Source organism: Cyprinus carpio, chromosome A11 (genome assembly GCF_018340385.1).
Source record: "Cyprinus carpio isolate SPL01 chromosome A11, ASM1834038v1, whole genome shotgun sequence".
Taxonomy (NCBI): domain Eukaryota; kingdom Metazoa; phylum Chordata; class Actinopteri; order Cypriniformes; family Cyprinidae; genus Cyprinus; species Cyprinus carpio.
Window position 1 is genome coordinate 10,697,368 of NC_056582.1, and position 20,208 is coordinate 10,717,575.

Sequence of the window (20,208 nt, forward strand, 5' to 3'; positions counted from 1 at the left end):
AAAAAAAAACTGGAATCATTTTTATGATAGCTGCGTGTTTAACAGAAGTAAGACCTTATTTGAAATTTGTTATTGTTAACTGAACAATATTTATTTAATACAATAAAATTAAGTGAAATGGTTATTAATTAAATTGTCATTAATTAGTGGGGTTCATCAGGGAAACACAATGCAATTGCCTTATGACATTATGTTATTTTAGTAACATATAATAATAGTTTTAAAAAAAATATTTAATAATCAATTATAGGTGTTTTCATTTTAATTTTAGTTAAAGTTATTTGAGGTGTTCTTGTAATTTTTAGTAGTTATATATATATATGTGTGTGTGTGTGTGTGTGTGTGTGTGTGTGTGTGTGTGTGTGTGTTTTAATATGTATTTAATAAGTGTTTTTTAATGTGTGTATATGTAGTATTTTTATTCATTTTTATTTCAGTTTTAGTTTAAGTTATTTTAGTACATCAAGGTTAACTAAATTTAAATGAGAAATGTCTTGGAAACTAGCTGAAATAAATATATATATTATTTTAATATATATTTTATTTCAGTTAATGTTTATTTTAAGTAACGCTTTTTTTGTATGCTTTTGTTTTTAGTTTCAGTATTTGTATAAAACGCCTGAATATCTCATTTCACTCATATATACAACACTGTTTAAGACCGCAGAGAAAAAAATAAATTACCCTTTTTAATACTATATTTAAGACGTTTTATAAAAGAAAGACAGTTTAATGCTTTTCAAAGACCCACAGATGCCAATAATAGATCCATATCCATACTAGTCAATATTTTATTAAAACATATTTCATTAAATATTTCATGACGTTATCTTGTATAATAAATTACTAATGTGTCATTGTGTCAGACATCTAATGACATGGAAATCCTTTTTCTTGAAAGCTAGCATCATCCGTAAGCGTCCCAAGTTAACAAAGGTTGACTTCACAAACAAAACATCCAACATGGTGTTTGTCCAGAACACTGTTTGATGAACTGAACTGAATGCTAAATGAACATACGCCATTAATTCAGGGTATAATTTTCATTACTGTCATTTAATTATTTTAAATGAGGCCAAAAATAAAATATATATTAAAGAATCTCCTATGAGCAAGAGTTTAAAATAAACAAACTACTGCCTACTGAAGTGAAAGCTAATATTTTCTTGCCCTAACATACTCTTTAGCCCATCTCGTGTAAGAAAAAATAAATAAATTACATGCAGAAGAAAATATGTTTGTACAGTTCATATGGCATCAGAAATAATTGCAGTAATACAGACCTCGCAATTCCTCATTAGTTCAAATGAACTCGAAACGTACGTACAGCTCAGCGCTGGGCTGCTGTTTCAGCTTCACCGTTTCTTATTTTCTAAATCCCTAATGTCTCTCTGGCTGTGGACATGACTGCAGGGTAAGAGACACAGAGGTGTCCTGTTGTTTGATATTCAGCGAGAGCAATGGGGCTGCAGTAATGGGGTGAGGAGCGAGGTTCAGGGGAAACTGTGTGCTTTTAGACTGCTGAGAGAAAACACAGGGAAGACAAGATCCCTCATGTGTGTTTAAAGCCATAAAATGGGTCGAGACAAAGAAAAACATACTAAACAGGAGGACTGAGTTGGGAGAAGTACTGTTTATTCAAGATAATGTTTTGCTATAGGGCAAATATTAGTAAATGAAACATCCTACGATAGCAGGGTTACAGGATGTACTTCTGTGTGCATTACGGTCACTGCGATTACAGCAAATTATTGCATTATTTTTACTCATGCAATGGAAAACATCATTATTTGCCCAGGAAAACCAACATCAATACACACACACACACACATATATATATATATACACACATATATATATAATACTGAATGAAATCCTTGAGAATCAGAGTCGATACATAGGCCTAACATTTACTGTATACCCTAATGCAGTGCTTCCCAAACCTGTCCTGGAGGCCCCCCTGCCCTGCACATTTTATATGTCTCCCCAATCAGACACACCCAGTTTAGTTCTTGCAGTCTCTACTAATGAGCTGATGAGTGGAAACAGGTGTGTTAGATAAGAGAGACATACAAAAAGTGCAGGACAGGGGGGCCTCCAGGACAGGTTTGGGAAGCACTGCCCTAATGTATAACGGTCTCTTTCTGTCCTAAATCCAACTAATTGATTGTTTGATGATAAGCAGAGCACAGTTCACACTCGAGTGCTTGACCTGTAAAGGTGTCGTGCTGCAGTGGTTTCCACCTCTAGACATCAGCGTCTGCTCCTTCCTGCACAGGAACAAGTCCGAGCGGAACAATGATTTGGCTTTAACTCCTGTCTAATGATGCCTGTCTGCTTGAAAACAGAGCAGAGGTTGATAAGAGAGGGGCAATACTTCTGTCTCAAGTTTCGTGTGTTATTTCAACTTCAGCTGTCACCACATCACTGGCAGCTGAGTTCTTGTTAAATTCATCCACCTGCTCCTCATAACAATCCTTCATAATGATCTTCCACCTCCATTAGAGTGCTGCCGAATGCAGTAAAGCAAAGAACCTGCCAGAGTTTGGCCACAAGACCTCACACACCACCTGAACAGGCTGGAGAAGAGGGCAACTAGGTTACCTGGAGTCTCTCGAGTGTATTCAAAATCTCACAAGATCACATTACAGAAAGCCACACAGTGAGACAAGGAAAAGAACACTGCATACTAATGTATGTCTTGTCTCGTTATCATCCCACATAAATGGATCCTTAATTTGCAGTTACCTAAAGTAATTGAAAAGAATGTGAATACTGCACATTTTATGAATACTGTATGCAAATTAAGGAAACCAAAATTCCTTTTTTCCCAATATACTTTTTTTGTGCTCTTGTGCTTTGTTTTAAAATACTTTTAAAATACGGCATACTACAGATTAGTTTCCTGAAGAAAATTCTAAGGAAGGGAGCTAAGGAAGTTTTAGGTAATCTAAAAGTTTTAGGTAAACAGTACCACCTTTGCAGGGTAAAGGCTTAAACAAATGAGAGAAACAGAAAACATTCATTCAGCAGAAAACCAACATTCTAGCAATAAGAAAATGAGAGATTAAGTTATTTGTTAAAGGCATAGCTCACCCAAAAATGACAATTCTGTCATTAATTACTTACCCTCATCTCGTTCCAAACCCTTAAGACCTTCGTTCATCTTTGGAACACAAATTAAGATATTTTTGATGATTTTAGTGTGGTCCTGTGGCTCAGTGGTAGAGCATTGCATTAGCAGTGCAAAAGGTTGTGGGTTCGATTCCCAGGGAACACGTTAGGTAAAAAAGATTAGCCTGAATGCACTGTAAGTAGCTTTGGATAAAAGTTGTCTATATTCAAGGTCAGAAAGCTCTCATATTTCATCAAATATATCTTAATTTGTGTTCTGAAGATGGACGAAGGTGTTAAGGGTGTGGAACGACATGAGGGTGAGTAATTAATGACAGAATTGTCGTTTTTGGGTGAACTATCCTTTTAAGTTAAATTGTTAAATTGAGTAATTTTCAATCTAGAAAATATTAGGAAAAGGCTGTAATTATATAAGGGTTCAATAAAGCCTGTATGTTAAGTGGTTCATGACTTGTTTCCTATTAAAAAAGAAAGTTTGGGTGGTATATATTGAAATAAATATATATATATATATATATATATATATATATATATATATATAAAAGAAATAGGCTATAGGCTTTAGTTATGTCACAGCAATCGACTATGATGTCAGGAATATCTTTAGTGCAGCTTTAAAAGCCTATACGAATAAATGACAAGAACAAAGGTTAAAAGTTTCAAAAGACAGGAGTCGGTACTCTTACTCAATACTTTAATTTAAAACCTGTTAAAACATTTTAAAATTCCACGTTTTACAAAACATAATCGCATCCATCAGTCCACACGAGTCCAACAAGCACAGAACTGCAAATCTGCTTCCACAATAATCTCCGTCTCACACAACCTCTAAAAAAAAAATCTATATTTAGCATTCTAGACTCCATCCGTAAGCATTTTCCGTACTTTTTCATCATCTTCTCTCTTCTTATAGCCGTCTTGTCCTCCATTCTCCGCCTGTCCACAGCAACATCTGGCAGCGAGAACATTCTGCTGCTGCAGGAAATGGCAAACCTGTTCACCGTGCCCTTGAGCGTGGCACATTAACCTTACCTCAAATCTCACCCACCCACATCAGACACAGTGAATGGAAACACGCCGGGTGCATGGCATGCAAATAGCATTACAGCTCGCAAGTGTGCTTTTCTGTGAGAAAAAGAGGTTAAATTAAACAGAAAATTACATGTGACTTAGTTTAGCATGGCGAAAATAATGAACTAGCACATGAATGGTTGTTTTTCTAAGGGTTCTAGGTAGGTAATGTTGTTAAGAACATTCCACCCACCACTCATCTTTCCTGTATGACAGCATTGTGTGCTGAAATCCTGTCAGTCCTGATGCATTCTGGGAACTTGTGCAGCGGTACAGCTTCATAGAATGATACCGCTGAGTAGTCAAAATGTCAGCAACTTTGCTGTAGCTCATATTCACTCATATAACTTTAGCTGACTGACATGTTACTTTCAAAGTAGTTACCTCCAAAGCTTAGGTGATTTTTCATGTCTAGATGATCAAACGGAGGCCTAATTAGTTGTTAGTACACTACATAAACACTAGCCAAACTAATTTAAGCACTGAAACTTTGTTTACAAAATCTTTGACGTGCCTTGCCTCAAATTTAACGTTTTGAGTTAATTCCACAGATGATCAACTGTCCGTTTCACAAGAGCTAACAAGATACAGATTGGTTATATTCGGTTTGCTTGTATGGTAAACATCAATTTTGTGAGGGATTAATCCAAGAGAGATTGCGCTGGCTCCCAAAAAGCATTTTTCAAGCTCACCAGAGGAGGCTGAAGTAATTAAGTGAGGAAAGTTTCCTCAGGGAAGCTGAGAGGCTTTCATTATCCTTTCTGATTCATTGTCCCAGCACAATATCAAACAGAGGAGAAGTAGAGAGAGCAAGAGAACGCCGCCTTGCTTCTGAGGCAGGCCCGGCTGTGATTGAGCCAGAGCGAGTGTGTAAATCCTGCTGCGGTATCTGACCTCCGGCTGGCTCGCTGCTTTATTCCACTCTCTGGAACACTCCACAAGCTGTCAACATCCATGTCCACGTCAATCAACATCGCCGTGTTGTCCCCAATCTCTCTTCAGTTCCTTGTGAAGAGCAGAGCTACTGCTCAGATTTAACGGGCACATAGCAGTTGGTGCTGGCAAGGAACTGAGCGGATGATGAACACCCAGTCTAAACAAAATCAGATAATTCAGTGTTTAGAAATGCTATGGTGGACATTAAGGGTAATTTGGAAGGGTAGGGAGTAGAGATGGGTCACAGTGGCTGACTAGTCATCCAACAACTGGCTAGATGTAGATTTTTTTTTCTTTTGGTTTTGATATTTTAGGTGGCGGCGCTAATTAGCATGCTAATGAAAACATTTCATCACTGTGCAAACTAACAGCTGAAGCACAGGATGCTAATTAAAACATGCAAAAAAACAAAGAAAGAAAGCAAAAGAAAAGGGGGGAAATATACCAATTTCTCTAGTCAGCTAGTTGGTTGCTGGTTAAAAAGCCAGGGGCTTTCAAACTTTTTGGGAAAAAAAAGAAAAGCATGTTATTCTATATCCTTCAATTGTTGACTTTTATTACATATAAAAAATCAAAACAAATGTTTAGAATATTAAAGATGTCTGAAAAATATACATTTCCTCTCCCCGTCATGTTATAGGCCTATGGAAAAAACCTTAAGAGAAACATTTTTATTTACATTTGTTTGCCACTTTTCACAATAAATGTGAAAATAATTTTTTAATTTTTTTAGACTATAGATGAACACTGTGTTATATAGCTTGCCAACATTTTGACAATAACTTTTGGGTTCCACAAAGAAAAAAAAAAAAAAATAATATTAGTTTCATTGTACGAGTTCATTCAAGTATGGTTTGTCAAAAAAGAAAGGTCTAATTTGCTCTGTCATCACACTTTTTAATTTCTCTTTTCTCAGCAGTTACACATTATCTTACGCATAATAAGCAGCAATAACGTCATTTTCTAAATACTTAAAAGGAACATTTCGCCTCAGTATCTGGAAAAATGAAAGAAAAATCAAACCTACCATATAAAATCAGTACAGAAAGGGAACAAAAAAAGTATGTATTTCTGTATTTCTTCTTTTAAATTTGGTGCTCAATGGACCATGGAATAATTCGAATAAAACATACGATTTAGTCACCATCACCAAAATAATGGTGTCGCACCTTCTGCTTGTAGAACGCTGGCAGCACTGTGAGGTCTGAAGGCGTGAGGTATGATAATGTGCCATGTGTAATATAAACGCAGCCGAGCCGTCAACAAACCAAAATTACATTTTGATTTGTGAGCTCCTTCAAATGCAGCTTGTATTCCCTTAGTGTGTATTTGTACAATAATTTAAAAGGCATTTCTAACAACCACTGCACAAATCATTTCTCCAATTACGATTCTTTATGATCCATAAATGTGGAGCTTTCTGTATTATGAAAAGACTTTTCCATTAGTCAGTCAGGGTTAAAGTATTTTGGGTTAATTTTTTTTTTTTTTTTTCCTTTTCAAAATGCTGTTATTGGACAGGTGATATGCAAGCAAGTATTTATTTTATCTTTTTTTTACAAAATAGTACATAATTTTCATGTTGCCCATTTATTAGCCGTAACATCAAAATAAGATACATCACATTATGGGATACTAGTCAGTTTCTAGTCAACACAAGCCGGGAGTGAGGAGGCTTTCGGAGCGAGGGAAGACTCGGCAGATGGCACGTATGTAGCAGAAAAGTGGGTCGGCGGAGAGACATATGGTGTGATGCCACTGATGAAGAGCCTGGAGAAGAGAAGTGTGAACGCATTGATGCTCTGAGGCCCTCTAAGAGCCAAAGCTGACGATCTCACCACAACTGGACACGACTGACTGCAATTCAAAATTATTGATCATTTATAATAATGAATTAAATGATAAAAAGCATATTTAACACTGTGAATTAATTAAACTCTCTGAAACTCCAGTAAAAGCATTTATCCACAGTTATGAGGAACATTTTAAAACCTCATGTCTGCATGCAAAGGTGTGATGATAGAAAATGGGTCATGGGTGCAACAACCTTGAGCTTTTGTTTTTCAAAAACTGCTACCTTGTTAATTATTCCCCACTAAGATGAAAAGCAGTGGTCGTGATTGATAACGGCCTCAATCCAGACGATGTGAAAAGCTGTTAAGAAAATATAATCAGCAGCAAGACTCTTGCTCTCAACTCTGTGAATAGCTTGACAGTAACTTATGTCACCTTCATCAAATTTTCCATTAAGGCTTTGATCAAAACCTTTTCTCAAGCCGAGTCAAACTATATATGTAAACCACTCTGCATTGTGCCGTATACTTCTGCCTCTCTTCTAAGGTTTGTTGAATGTCAGGGTAATTCAGCATACCGCTGTAGGTTGACATATTAAAGTCGCTGCCTCTCTAATAAGGACCCATGAGTTTTGACTGCCATGCATAAACCATTGCTGTTTATTTTGAATATTCATACCTCTGTGAAATGTATTAATACATCCCTCTCCTTCTAATTTCTGAATTAATAAGCGAGAAAAGAAAAGCTAGTACAAGAAAAGAAACAGCGGAACATGTTTGCCTGGATTTGGTGAACAACAGTTTGTGTAGACAAAGAAAAGGTTCAATATTTCTCCATCTATGCTTCTACTTGGGTCTGAATAATGCAGACAGTGGGAAAACCATTCTGGAACATTCTAGCAGACAAATCCATCAACATTTACCCAGCAAATGCATCTGTCAACATGACCTGTAGCAGAAACAAAACAGGTGATTCAATACAATATGATTCAGCGTTCTCATTGGCTGAGAAATATCTGTTTGCGAGTACCAGGATGGAAACGCGGCAAAAGTAATGATTAACATTTATTTTCCTTTCATGTCAGAAGACGGTGTTCTGGGAACAGGGGTTATACTGGAACCTGCATCATCCTGTGTATTTATTTTTACCTATAAAAAGGCCTCTCTCTGAGGTGAATTCACTTTTGATTACAGGTGTTGAAATCCTCTTGTTTTCCAGCCAAAAATGAGGAACCTCTCCAATTCCCCAACCTTTCAATCAAGACAAGACGGGCTCACAGAGAGCCTCCCTCTTAAATAGGACAAGAGCACGGTGGAGATACTCTGAGAGAGTCTTTCTATGGTTGAGCTATGCAACCATTCTCACTTTGATTTATTGCACTGTCTCAGTTCGGTGGCAAAAAGTTCCCAACTTATCGTCCAATCAGAAGTCAGCGGTAGCATATTTTAGCTATGCTGTGTGACCCCGCTCTCAGTCTCTCTCTATCTTTTCCCCTCCTGTATCTTTCATCTTCTCTCTTGTTGTTCTTTTGTTTGTGTGTGTGTGTGTTAATGTGCACACGCGTGTGTCTTGGCAGCAAGCAGAGCTGCATAATCGAGTGGTGGTTGGTGACTGATGAAGGTAGCATCAGACTTGCCTCTTTGACAGTCAGATTACTTAACGGCACAGGGGGTTGTTTAAAATGGACAGCCCCCCTGCCTCCGTGCCAAACACAGGGCCAACTTTAGGGACAGGTGTGGGATCATTAGCGCCACGGCTTGCAGTCAGTCAACACATATAGAAAGAATCTCAACAAAGAAACTCACCACTACCTTCACAGTTTCAAACTGTCTCTCAGTATTTTTCCATCTTTCTTCCACAGAAGTTAGTATAATGAATTCTTCCTACTATCTTTAAGGATAGTTTACCTAAAATTTGAAAGTTCAATCATTATTTCCTCACTCTCATGTCTTTTGAAAGCAGTATGACTTCCTTTCCTATGTGGGACACAAATGGAGATGTTTAGCAGAGTGTTCAGGCTGCTCTTTTATATACAATCAATGCGAATGGTGACTGTAGTGGTCATTTTTAATGAATAACGACTCAAATTTTTGCTTGTTTCTCATAGAAAGCTATTAAAAATCTATATACATATATACTAAGAATTTATGAATGGTCAACAAAATTATATAAAAAAATAATATATAAAAAAATTACTAAAAAAACAAAAAAAAACTAAAATAACACAAAAATAACATAAAAATAATATCAAATTAAAAAAAAAATTATGCACAGTACATAACATTACATGATAATATTGCAATTATTATTTTCCTGCAATGCACTGATACTTTAGATCTTAATATAAATAAAATAAAATTAATTTAATTTAGCGTAATAAAAGTGTAGCAAGATAAGACGCTGAATTAAAGCACACATTCACTCTCTGCCAGCAGGTGGCGCTGAACAGCAGAAATGCAGCCGTTAACCCGTAAACCCGTAAACAAAGCAGCTGCAGCACTACTTTCTGAAACGTATTTAAATAATTTAAACAGCCATTCAGATTTGTGTATTTGCTATGGTGCTCATCACAGCGCCAAATACTGAGATATTTAGACCTAATAGGCTATTTATTCTCAAACATTTTTTTACATTTTAATCTGGACTACAACATGCACTAGATATTGTTTGAAAATGTTTTGATTCTTTAATGTTAAGTCACACTTTACATTAAGGCTCCATTAGTTAACATTACTTTATTCATTAATTAACAAACTGCCAATGGAAAATTCTTCTAAACATTCATTAATCTTAGTTAATTTCAATATTTAATAACACAAAAACAAAATCAAAAACTGCTACATTTAAAAAAAACCAACTAAAACTAACAAAAACTAACAGTTTTAAACAAAAAACAAAAACTAAAAAATCAAATAGCAAATGTAGCTATTGCTAATTGTTCATGTTTGTGCATTAACTAAGGTTAACTAATGAGATCTTATTGTAAGGTGTTACCTATTGGTCTTCATAATTCTTTAGTACTTTAATCTGTGTGAAATTATTTACTTTATACATTTTTAAACCTGTTAAACTTTACTATGACAACACTTTTTTGCAACTAAATTTCAATATCGTGATACCGTCGTATACCGTGATAAAAGCATAAGCAATTAATCGCATCATGAATATTTGATAGTCATATGCCTAGTGCAGCTGTATATTTTCAACACTTCTTCGTATTGCAAGAAAATATAAATAAAAATTTTTAAAAAGCATTGCTTTCAAAAGCATTGTTTGCTGTGGTTGAGGAGAACAAAACCGCAGCCCTCGAATTGAGCTGTCAGCCAAATTGTCGCATGGGGGGTGGCATCTCTGCACTAGGGAGAACAGCTCACTGCAATATCGCAGTCACAGAAATCCTTCACGCCTTGCCTGGTTGCCTCGTACATGTTGCCCAGGCCCGGGCCCTGCCCTATCCCACAGGAACCAGACTGAAACACTCAAATATGTCTCAATATGTTCCAAATTAATTTGGAAAAAGATGTCATTGTCTCATCCTCAACATTTGACCTGAAACAGCACCTGGGCTGTAAAAAACAAACTCCTATGAACAACAAACCCCATTTGAAAGAAAATATTTAGTCATACATGGTAAGGGCCAGGGGCGGACTGGCCATCTGGATGTTCTGGAGAAGTCCAGAATGGTCGTCCATCTGACGGCCGTTGGTCTGGCTGGTTCATCATCAAAGAAAAATTGTCTGATTAAATAACATTGACGGCCAACAAAAGGAGGCGCTAATGCAATCTATTTTTGCTTATAAGAAACTGAAACTGACGCGAAGGAGATGGGCTCGTGATGGCAAGCAAAAGACGTGAAGATAAAGACGGTTGGGAGAAGCTAAAAGGAAAAAAGTGAACAGATACATCAGGTAACCTTTGCCCACCTCTCTCACTATACACAGCATGTAGCCTATAGCACCATAGTAAAATCCCAGGACAACCCTAGTCTGAGCATTCACTGCTATTTATCACTCTGCATTGTCTGGCATGAATATTTCATTCATTCATAAAGAGACAGCAGTGATTCTACAACGGTTACATTTGAGAGGTATTGAGTTAGAAAATAGAGTAAATGAAGTAGCCTATAAGGTGATTAGCTTGATTAACATGACACACGCACAGAGATATATATGACGACTCAATTTGAAGAATTCTGTTGTTTCAGGTTCCTAGATTCTATGTTTATGTTTATGTTTATCATTGTCATTGGCATTCCGCTCTTTTTATGTAGATTTCAAGAATTTTAGTTCATGCAATAATACATTTATACATGAAAATTGTATTGATTTAATTGGTTTTAATTGGTCACCTTCTATGCAAATGTCCCAAACAGCACTACAGGAAACCATTATTTAATGGTTTTAATGGTTAAAAGCTGATGGTTTGTAATGATTTTGATGGCATTTGTAGTGCAAATCATTCAAATTTCTGTGATGGTTTCTATTGTTTTTGTCAGCAGGGTCACCATGGGTTTTGTTATGTTATTTGCTATAAATGCAAAAGGATTGCTGTAATAATGTGAGTGAGATAGTAGCGACTGTTTGTAGTCGTGGTGGGCCTATTTGGGAGAAAATCCATGCTCGTTTTTTACTCCCAGTCCGTCCCTGGTAAGGGCTGAAGAAAATGGAAAAGGGCTCGAAATGGAATGCTAAAGCCTGTTGTGTACAGTGAGATAAGAAAAAGATTACAGCTGTGAGCCTCTGGAAAGCATCCATAGTCTCTCATACATGAAACCATATGAGGTTTAGAAAACCAGCACTAACAGATTTTAGTCCACCTCTTGTACTTAGCCCAGATTGCAAAGGTGTGATCAATCAACAGAAATGCCACATATATAAATGGTGCTGGTCTCAGAAACAGAAGCTCACATGCTTAGAAATAAATAAAAGGCATGAAGGAATACAAGAATAAGCATGCTTGGATAAAACAGTGAGGGAGCAACAAACCATGTAAACAAAAGAAAAGCAGAAGAAATAAGAGAAGATCTTCAGAACTGTTGACCCTTGAAGGCATGTCCACCAGAATAAAAGCAAAAACATCAATGCAATTTGTGTTCTTCATTCTCACTGGCTAATCCCATATGCCCCAGCTCACTGTGTGGGAGGCCAGATCTCAGATTACAAGCACCAATCGAGTTAACAAATAAACATCATATCATTAGCATGTAATCAATGAAGTGTTATTCATGTCACACTGCTGACTGGAAGCTATTAGAGACTTCAAAAAAAGCTGCACTATGTTAAGAGACTTAATAGCAGCTGTTTAGAATGAGAAAGACACTTACTGAGTCTCTTGGCGGCCTCCAGGGCTTCAGAGGCAGTGTCAGCCACAAAGAAGCGCTGTACGGTCACGCCGCTGTCCTGCATTAGCTTCTTGCTCTGGTACTCTTGCAGGTTCAGCCATCTTCTGGGACTTACCCTCACTAACTAAAAACACAAAGACATAAACAGTAGTGATTTAATTTCTTATCACAATTATAGTAACCTAAATTAGCATGGTAATCAGTATTATCACGGTTTTGTTAAAATGTGCTGGAAATGTTCAAAAAGTACTGACACATAAATTGTGTTCCCTTTCGATACTACACTCGTACTGCATCGTGAGCCATTTAGACGCTACAGGGAAAAATATTTTTTCTCTGATTTGTGAAGCCTTTTTCAATCATGCAGTGAAACTGCACGACAATCGTTAAGTTCAATACAAAAGAAACAATCCAATCACGGCACAGTAGAGCCGCGCAAGCCTATGGTGAGGGGCGGGGCATCGGGCCATATAAGCGGCCGTCTCACCCAGGCAAACTGATTCATTCTCCTTCAGCGATGACTGATATCTCTTCGCTGGATCTGAGACCTGAAGCCGATCAAGCAGCCGAGATCACCACTGACCAGCTCGCTGCTTTGCGCAGCAGATCAGCCACTTCTCCCAGCTCTCCGCCCTCTAGCAGCTCGCCGCTCACAAGCTGTACGCCGCTTCGAGCAGCCTGCCGCCCTCGCGTCTCTTCGCCTCAGCTCACCGCTCCCGAGCAGCCCCTGATCGGCTTCCGGCAGCTGGATCAGTACGCCGCTCCCGCACCACTTCACAATCGCCTGGTCAGCACAACACTCGCGAGCCACCTGCAGTGTCGATCGCACTTCGGCGCTTCCATCTGCTTTTGCTGAAGTTTCTTAAAGAGCTAATTTCCTAGAGCAAATTTCGCAGCTTTGTTGCAAATGTCACGCCACAGCTGTGGCACGTGCAGGGCCCCCCTGCATGCTGATGGCAGGCATGATGAGTGCGTGTGATGCCTGGGGAAGTCCCACGCTGAAGCCACGCTCATCAACACGACCTGTCCAAATTGCTTAGATATGAGTCTGGCCTCCCTGCACTCGCGGATAACTTTCTTTTCAGAATCCCAGGGCTCGGATGGGATTGAGCTCACATCGGCTCAAGGCCAAAACTCACCCCTCACACATAATACACACCTCTCCCCTTCCCCCACCTAAAACCAAGACCAGCATCCTTCTGCCAGCGCAAATGACATGGTCTCATTCGATGGGTCCGAAGACGAGCCGCTAAACAACAGCATGTCAATTGCGGCCTCAGACGCCGAGGAGGAGCCGTACTCCCTCTACCCTTAAAGTCTATGTTGCGGCTATCACAGCCTTTCATGCTCCCATAGCCAGGCAGTCCGTGGGCAAGAACAACTTGGTTGTTCGTAGGGATAGTTCATCCAAAAATGAAAATTATGTCATTAAGGACTCACAAAAATCCTATGTCATTAAGCCCCCTTCATAATCCCCACATGGGACCTATCCATGGTTCTTAGGGGCCTCAAAGAGCCGGCCTTCGAACTGCTTCAGACAGCCACTCAAGACTTACGTTCTCTGTCACTGAAAAAAAACGCTCTGCTAGTGAACCCGTTGCTAGCATCGATTAAGCTTTCGACAGTAGGAGACTTTCACAGGCGCTCTCTGTGAGCCCCTCTTTACCCGCGAGCTCATAACATTGCACAGAATCGACTTCAGAACCAGCGGTTCAGACGCGCTGGTGACTCACGCTGAATCACGCAAGGTCATCAGCTCCTCGGTTCCCTTAGATATGGAACGAGTACTGCGTACTTTGCTGTGCTATACGCAAGGACACCTCATGTCGTTTGCCTGGGTGAGTCGGCCGCTTATATAGCCCGATGCCCCCACCCTCACCATGAGCCTTCAGGCTCACCATACCATTCCGCCACTCTGCCACGCCTCCATTGAACACCACGAACCAATGGTCATGCAGTTTCACATGAGTTTTCATATTGCATGATTGAAAAAGGCTTCAAAAATTGGAGAAAAGAGCCGGCCTTCGAACTGCTTCAGACTGCCGACTTTTCCCCGTCTGTGTCTAGCCTAAATGGCTTACGATGCAGTTACTCGTTTCAAAAATCAACAAACAATACATAAAATACTTTTTCACAACACAAAAACAAGTTTTCATATTCAAAAATCAACAAACAATACATAAAATACTTTTTGTTTGCATAAACACTAAAACAATAACATTAATGATGTTGTCCGGATTTTAAATGACCACAAGACTGACAACACAACACAAAATTACTTTTTATTAAGTATGGAAAGAACATAGTCTCTTTCACACACACGGAAACGTGTTGTCAGCACTGATCTGACGATTTTATCAGTAAAATAGTTTAGCAACTTAAAAGCAACATGACATTTCTCACCAGCGATGTAATAGTGCTGTTGATAGAAGATGAACTTACAGTTAGTAAACAATAAATAGTAGTATTTCATGTTTTTCATACTATGGTATCAGATGGTAATACCATGGTATTCTGATACATACAATGGCACTGAAATTCATATGTCATACTATTTGCATGGTACTCCAACATATTTCCAAAATACCATGTAAAAAAAAAAAAAAAAAAAAAATGCTAGTACCATGGCATATATGTACTAAAACACAGTAACGTTACTCTTTTGTATGTGAACCTACAGTCAAACTGTGTCACAATATGTTATTGTATATGTGACAGATCAGAGACTAGACCGAATTTCAACCAGCATATTAACATACCTCTACTGTCACATGGGATATACCACCAATACTGTTCCGTCCGACCTACTGTACAGTACCATGAATAAACAGTTGGGTTAATTTTTTCAGGCAAGTCTTTGAAGTCATTTCTCAACAGACATCAACTGTAATAAAGCGTCTTCAAGACCATTCATATCTTGTCTTACATTCAGGAAAAGATTTCTAATCATTGCAGCTCAGCACTAGGTTAATATTCACACACATTCATGATCACGTCCTTTGATGAGCATTGAATGTGATAGTTAACAACCCATAAGACACTCATTAAATAGGCAATTTCCCATTATTCACCACTATAGAATGAGAGTAAAACAGGTTATCAGAGCAGCACAGTGCCTAATGCAGTTAAGCACCTTATTAAGTCATGCTTTTGAACAACTCTCTATGGCTTCTGCTAATTGAGCGTCTACATGTCTCAATGGAGAATAATGAGAGAGCCCACCAAAGCTGCCTGGCTGTGGAAGAGCACTGTGGAAGGGTAGACTCAGAAGTGCATACTACAGAAGTACACATTAGTTGTTGTGAAATCTAAACACCTATGGTGACGAACAGGCTATGAAAGTACATACCGAAGAGAATTCAACAAAACTCTACACTCAGAATTGTATACTAATGAAAAACATCAGAACTGCACTCTATTAAAGGTTACAAGAAGTGTACACTTTGAAAGTATACACTCAAAATTAAAAACTACAGAAGCACACACGTAGAAGTGCACACTATGGGAGCATAATATAGGACTTGTCTCAAATGCTTACAATTGAAGTGGAATTGAAAACCAAAAAAAAAAAATGTGCACAAGGAAAGTATACACTCAGAAGGGAACACAATTATAGTGCATTCTATAAAAGTCTACACTTAGAATTTCCTAGCATGGAAACGTACTGTCCATGTGGACTTGCTTTCTTGAGGCCTTTGCTCACTCAAGCCCATGAAGTCCACAGGAGGTGCTTGGGAGCACAATTTTGATTCTAAAATTACAATTTGGACACTCCATTGTCCTGTGGATTTCACAAATGTCCACTAGACCTCAAGTCTACATGAAGTGTGCCATTTGGAACAGAACCTGAGAGAGAGCCAGAAACAGCCAGAAACATGGTACACAAAGAAAAGTTTGTATGCCTTCAATCCACTCATTAACTTAATCACTTGCTCTTTGATAAGAGACAGATGATTCAATACTCTCATTCTCGGCAGTGTTCTTCTGAACACCTGCATTTCATCATTTCACTTCTATACATCACAGCACACTTTGACTGTGCATGGCTACACTGAACTAAATAAACTATGATTCATCATATCATTGCATTTGGTGCTCACAGCACATTTCTCATAAAAGAAAACAGATCACGAAAGGATTCAATTGGTAAGTTTTGTCAGAACTTTGATATTGCAATAATTTCCTGACATTTTATGCATTGTACAATAAATGTTCACTTTCTCAGTGAGCACAGAATATGACATCTGTTACAGACTTTGAGTTATCAGTATAATGTGGAACTAATTTCTAAATAATCACTAACAAATAAAGTGCCAAAAGGTTCAGTGGTATATGTATTTTGAGACCGTATACTATAGTGAAATTGCTTTTATTTATTTTTTTATTTTTTTAATTACATTGAAAAAAGTCAAACAAACTGTTTAGTATATTTTTTTTAATTTTTTTTTTTATATTTTTTAAATAATTTATAATGTTTTATTATTTTATTAATAATTAAAAAATCAAATATTGATATAATATTTGAATCAAACATAATATAACACATCATATATAAATATGTTAATATGAATATTTAATACATAATTATTGCATTTACATTTTTACTTTTGCATATTTATATTTAGCATATGTATATTTTACTTGTTTACTTAATTTAAATGTTATATTAACTAAAAAAATAATAAATATTCATAATGAAATTTAAATATGTAATCTGATTATTTAATTATTGTTAATATTGAAAGATCTTGGTTGACATACTATATTTCATAACATATTATATATAATTTAAATTTATCAATGTTAATGATTAACAATTATTAAAGTTAAATATTATATAAAGCAATGGTTAAGTGTACTTCAGTATGCTTATGTATAAATATATAAAAATGCATAATGTGTCAACGAAAATCTAAGTATGCACTAAACACAATGCCATTGTCAGCTATTGAACATGGCTTTTTCCACAGAAATGTATTTTTTCATGGTTAGCTTCTGTTGAGTCCTCTGAGGGTCATTCATAATGGCCACTGTGTAGCATTCGATGTATATTTTTACCTCTGTATGGGGGTGGATACCGTCATATTTAAAACTGGAAACAGCTCCCTGTTGTACAAGCTAGCTGTTGTTAACATAGCAATTTATGAAAGGTTCAGTGAAAGGACATTGGGTAATAATGCTGCCTCACATACAAAACTATGCATATTGTGCACTTTAGTACTTTTTATGTCATATTTATGACAAAACAAAGTTGCAGATAACCTGAGAAATTTCTGATTCTTTGCATAGCATGGTAACATGCTGATATATAAGGTGTGCACTGACAGACAGAGCAACATTTACCTTCAGTCTGCCACATAGCTGAAGGTTTTTATTTAGACTTCACAGATGACGGTTTATTTTCTGACTGTTTGGGCACAATGAGCTTATGGTTCACTGCTTGTTATTCATTCATATAGGAAATAAGCACTGTTTTCTCAACAGATTAAGCTTCATTGAATCAGCAATAAACAAAAAGTGCGCTTTACATGAATAAAACTAATATTAATAGAGACATGAGAGATAGAGAGAGAGACACTCCTAGAAGGGTGGATTGTTCAGGAGAAAAAGAAAATGTGAGAGGAAAAAAAGTAGGTCAACAACTAGAGGTGAGCAAAGGTAGAGCTGAATTAATTATACAGTCCAGGGCTCGACAATAAGGACTGCCCAATGGCACGGGGCCAGTGTGAAAGATTTTCGGGACAGTAGACGGATTTGTCACTTGCCCGTTTGGGCCACTGCAGCGTCATCACGAAATGTTATCATTTGCATGTGTTTTTAAGACTTGTTAATTAAAATAATTGGCCATTCAGTCGCGTCTCTTACACGCGCGAGCCACCTGAACGGGCAAATACAGACAATAGTATGTCTAAATACCCGTCCTGGCAAGTAACTTTGTAACTTAAACAATGATTAATCTATATTGAATTTATACACTGGAGTACAGATGCAGAGATCTACTGGACATTTTTTGTAATATTTCAGACTGTTCCGTGCTTGCACACTAACTGCACTGCAATCATTTTCCCAAATGCCATTTGTGTAGAAATAATGTTATTATTATACTTGGTCTGTAAACAGATGTTGACAGAGGCCAGAGATGCTGAAGACGGACACAAAGAGGAGAAAATATTGTAGCAGACAGAACAAGATCACTTTTCACGATGCACGAAAAATAGGAAGAAAATCTAATCACTGAACTTTATATGTATGTGTTTCTGAGGGGGACGGAACTGGCTGTTTTCAGAAATAGCGTTTTCTTTTCATTTTGTCTCTGTATGATGCATTTAAATGTTAATTTGCACAGCGCTGCAGTGTTTACATCAGTTACCAAGGAAACGCTGTATCACTGTTCCATAAGCGCCGCCTGCTGTCAGAGAGTGAATCTATGTCTCATTAAGCCCGTCTACTGTTTCTGTTTCATACTGATGTTTTATGTAGCATAACTTCACAAAGCTATAGTCAGGTTATTCTTTTTTAGCTTCGGATTTTGAAATTTGCAGTCTAATATAAATCAAACATTGCATTTTTTTTAAATTCATGATTAAAATGCAGTGGTTGCCTCTCATTTCAAATGGCTATTAAAAATAATTGTGCAACACAGAGTGAAGAATATGCAAATGATATTTTATATGTGATTTTTCAATTTCTGTACCTCAACATCTACAAACATATAAACCTAAAGCATCATTTCATTTCTATTTTCGTGCTATTACTTGTCATTTGTTCTTATTTACTGGCTGTCATTTGTCTTTAATAATGCTTAAACTTTATATTTATGTTTATTTTTGGCTAGAGATTTTTTGCTGTGGTATCGAAATTGCAATAGAGAATTGTAAAATTTAATTGGTTACTAAAAATTTTGGTGTCATTTATTAGAATATAAGATAACAGATTAAAAACAATGATAACAGCAACTATTTTATTTTTGTGGCAGGGCCAGTGAAAATGTTGGCAGGGCAAGTAAAAATTTGAGTTGGCCCGAGGGCAAGTAAAAAAATCTATTTATTTGCATTTATTTATTGCATTGGTAATGTGACTTGTTAGATATGCTAAACTAACAGGCACACAATTCATAAAAAGAATTTTTATGATTAAAAACTCAATATAACAATGTACTCACATATATGAATATCTAACAATATTATATATATATATATATATATATATATATATATATATTGGTAATAGTGTGATATGTGGCACACAATTCAATCCAATTTTTTATGATTAACAGAATGATTACTCCACACAAAGTTTTATTCCAATATAATATAACTAAATTATGGTCCACACCACAAACAAAAATAAAACAATAACAAAAAATATTAATAATCAAATGATAAATACAACAATAACTACAACTATAAACTGTTAATTCTTCAAATTCTTTGAGAATAGATAAGTCCACACCACAAATATAACAATAACATCACAGAGGAATGATCAAATTGGAATCACTTTTTTAAATGATTTTCTGATAAATGATAAAAACATTAATAGTCAATAAGAATTCACCTGACTTAAAGAACTTAAGCATGTAAAGCGGCTGTAAATTTATAATCAGGCACCGAATAGAGCACCCTGTCTCTCAAATCGGTCTCCCAAACCATAGATTCACAGTCCTTTGCTATTCAAAGGCAAGAAAAGCAATGTAGCATCACATACCAGGTGTCAGGTGTATGAACATCTAATTCTGGAGTCTAATGAGAGAATTATAAGCTTAAAAATATAAAATGTCTTGATCTGAGAAGATATATGCCTAACAGTTATATTTTTGTGTTTCTGTCTGTCAGGTGTTATCGGCGTTCCCGGTTCCGGCCCCGCTTGATTAACTGGACTGTGGAAGTGCTAAAAGAGCTCCATGGCAACCTCTTTGCAAATGTTAGCAG

At 36.9% G+C, this 20,208-nt stretch overlaps 1 protein-coding gene across 2 annotated transcripts in view; it reads right to left on the bottom strand.

Moving 5' to 3' along the window:
- LOC109055013 (succinate--CoA ligase [GDP-forming] subunit beta, mitochondrial) overlaps nt 1-20,208 on the bottom strand; it is a 97,220-nt gene that overhangs the window by 63,295 nt on the left and 13,717 nt on the right. For both annotated transcript variants that reach the window (XM_042766190.1, XM_042766191.1), the window contains exon 2: nt 12,260-12,401. In XM_042766190.1, coding sequence (XP_042622124.1) covers nt 12,260-12,401 — 142 coding nt within the window. The remainder of the gene's footprint in view (nt 1-12,259; nt 12,402-20,208) is intronic.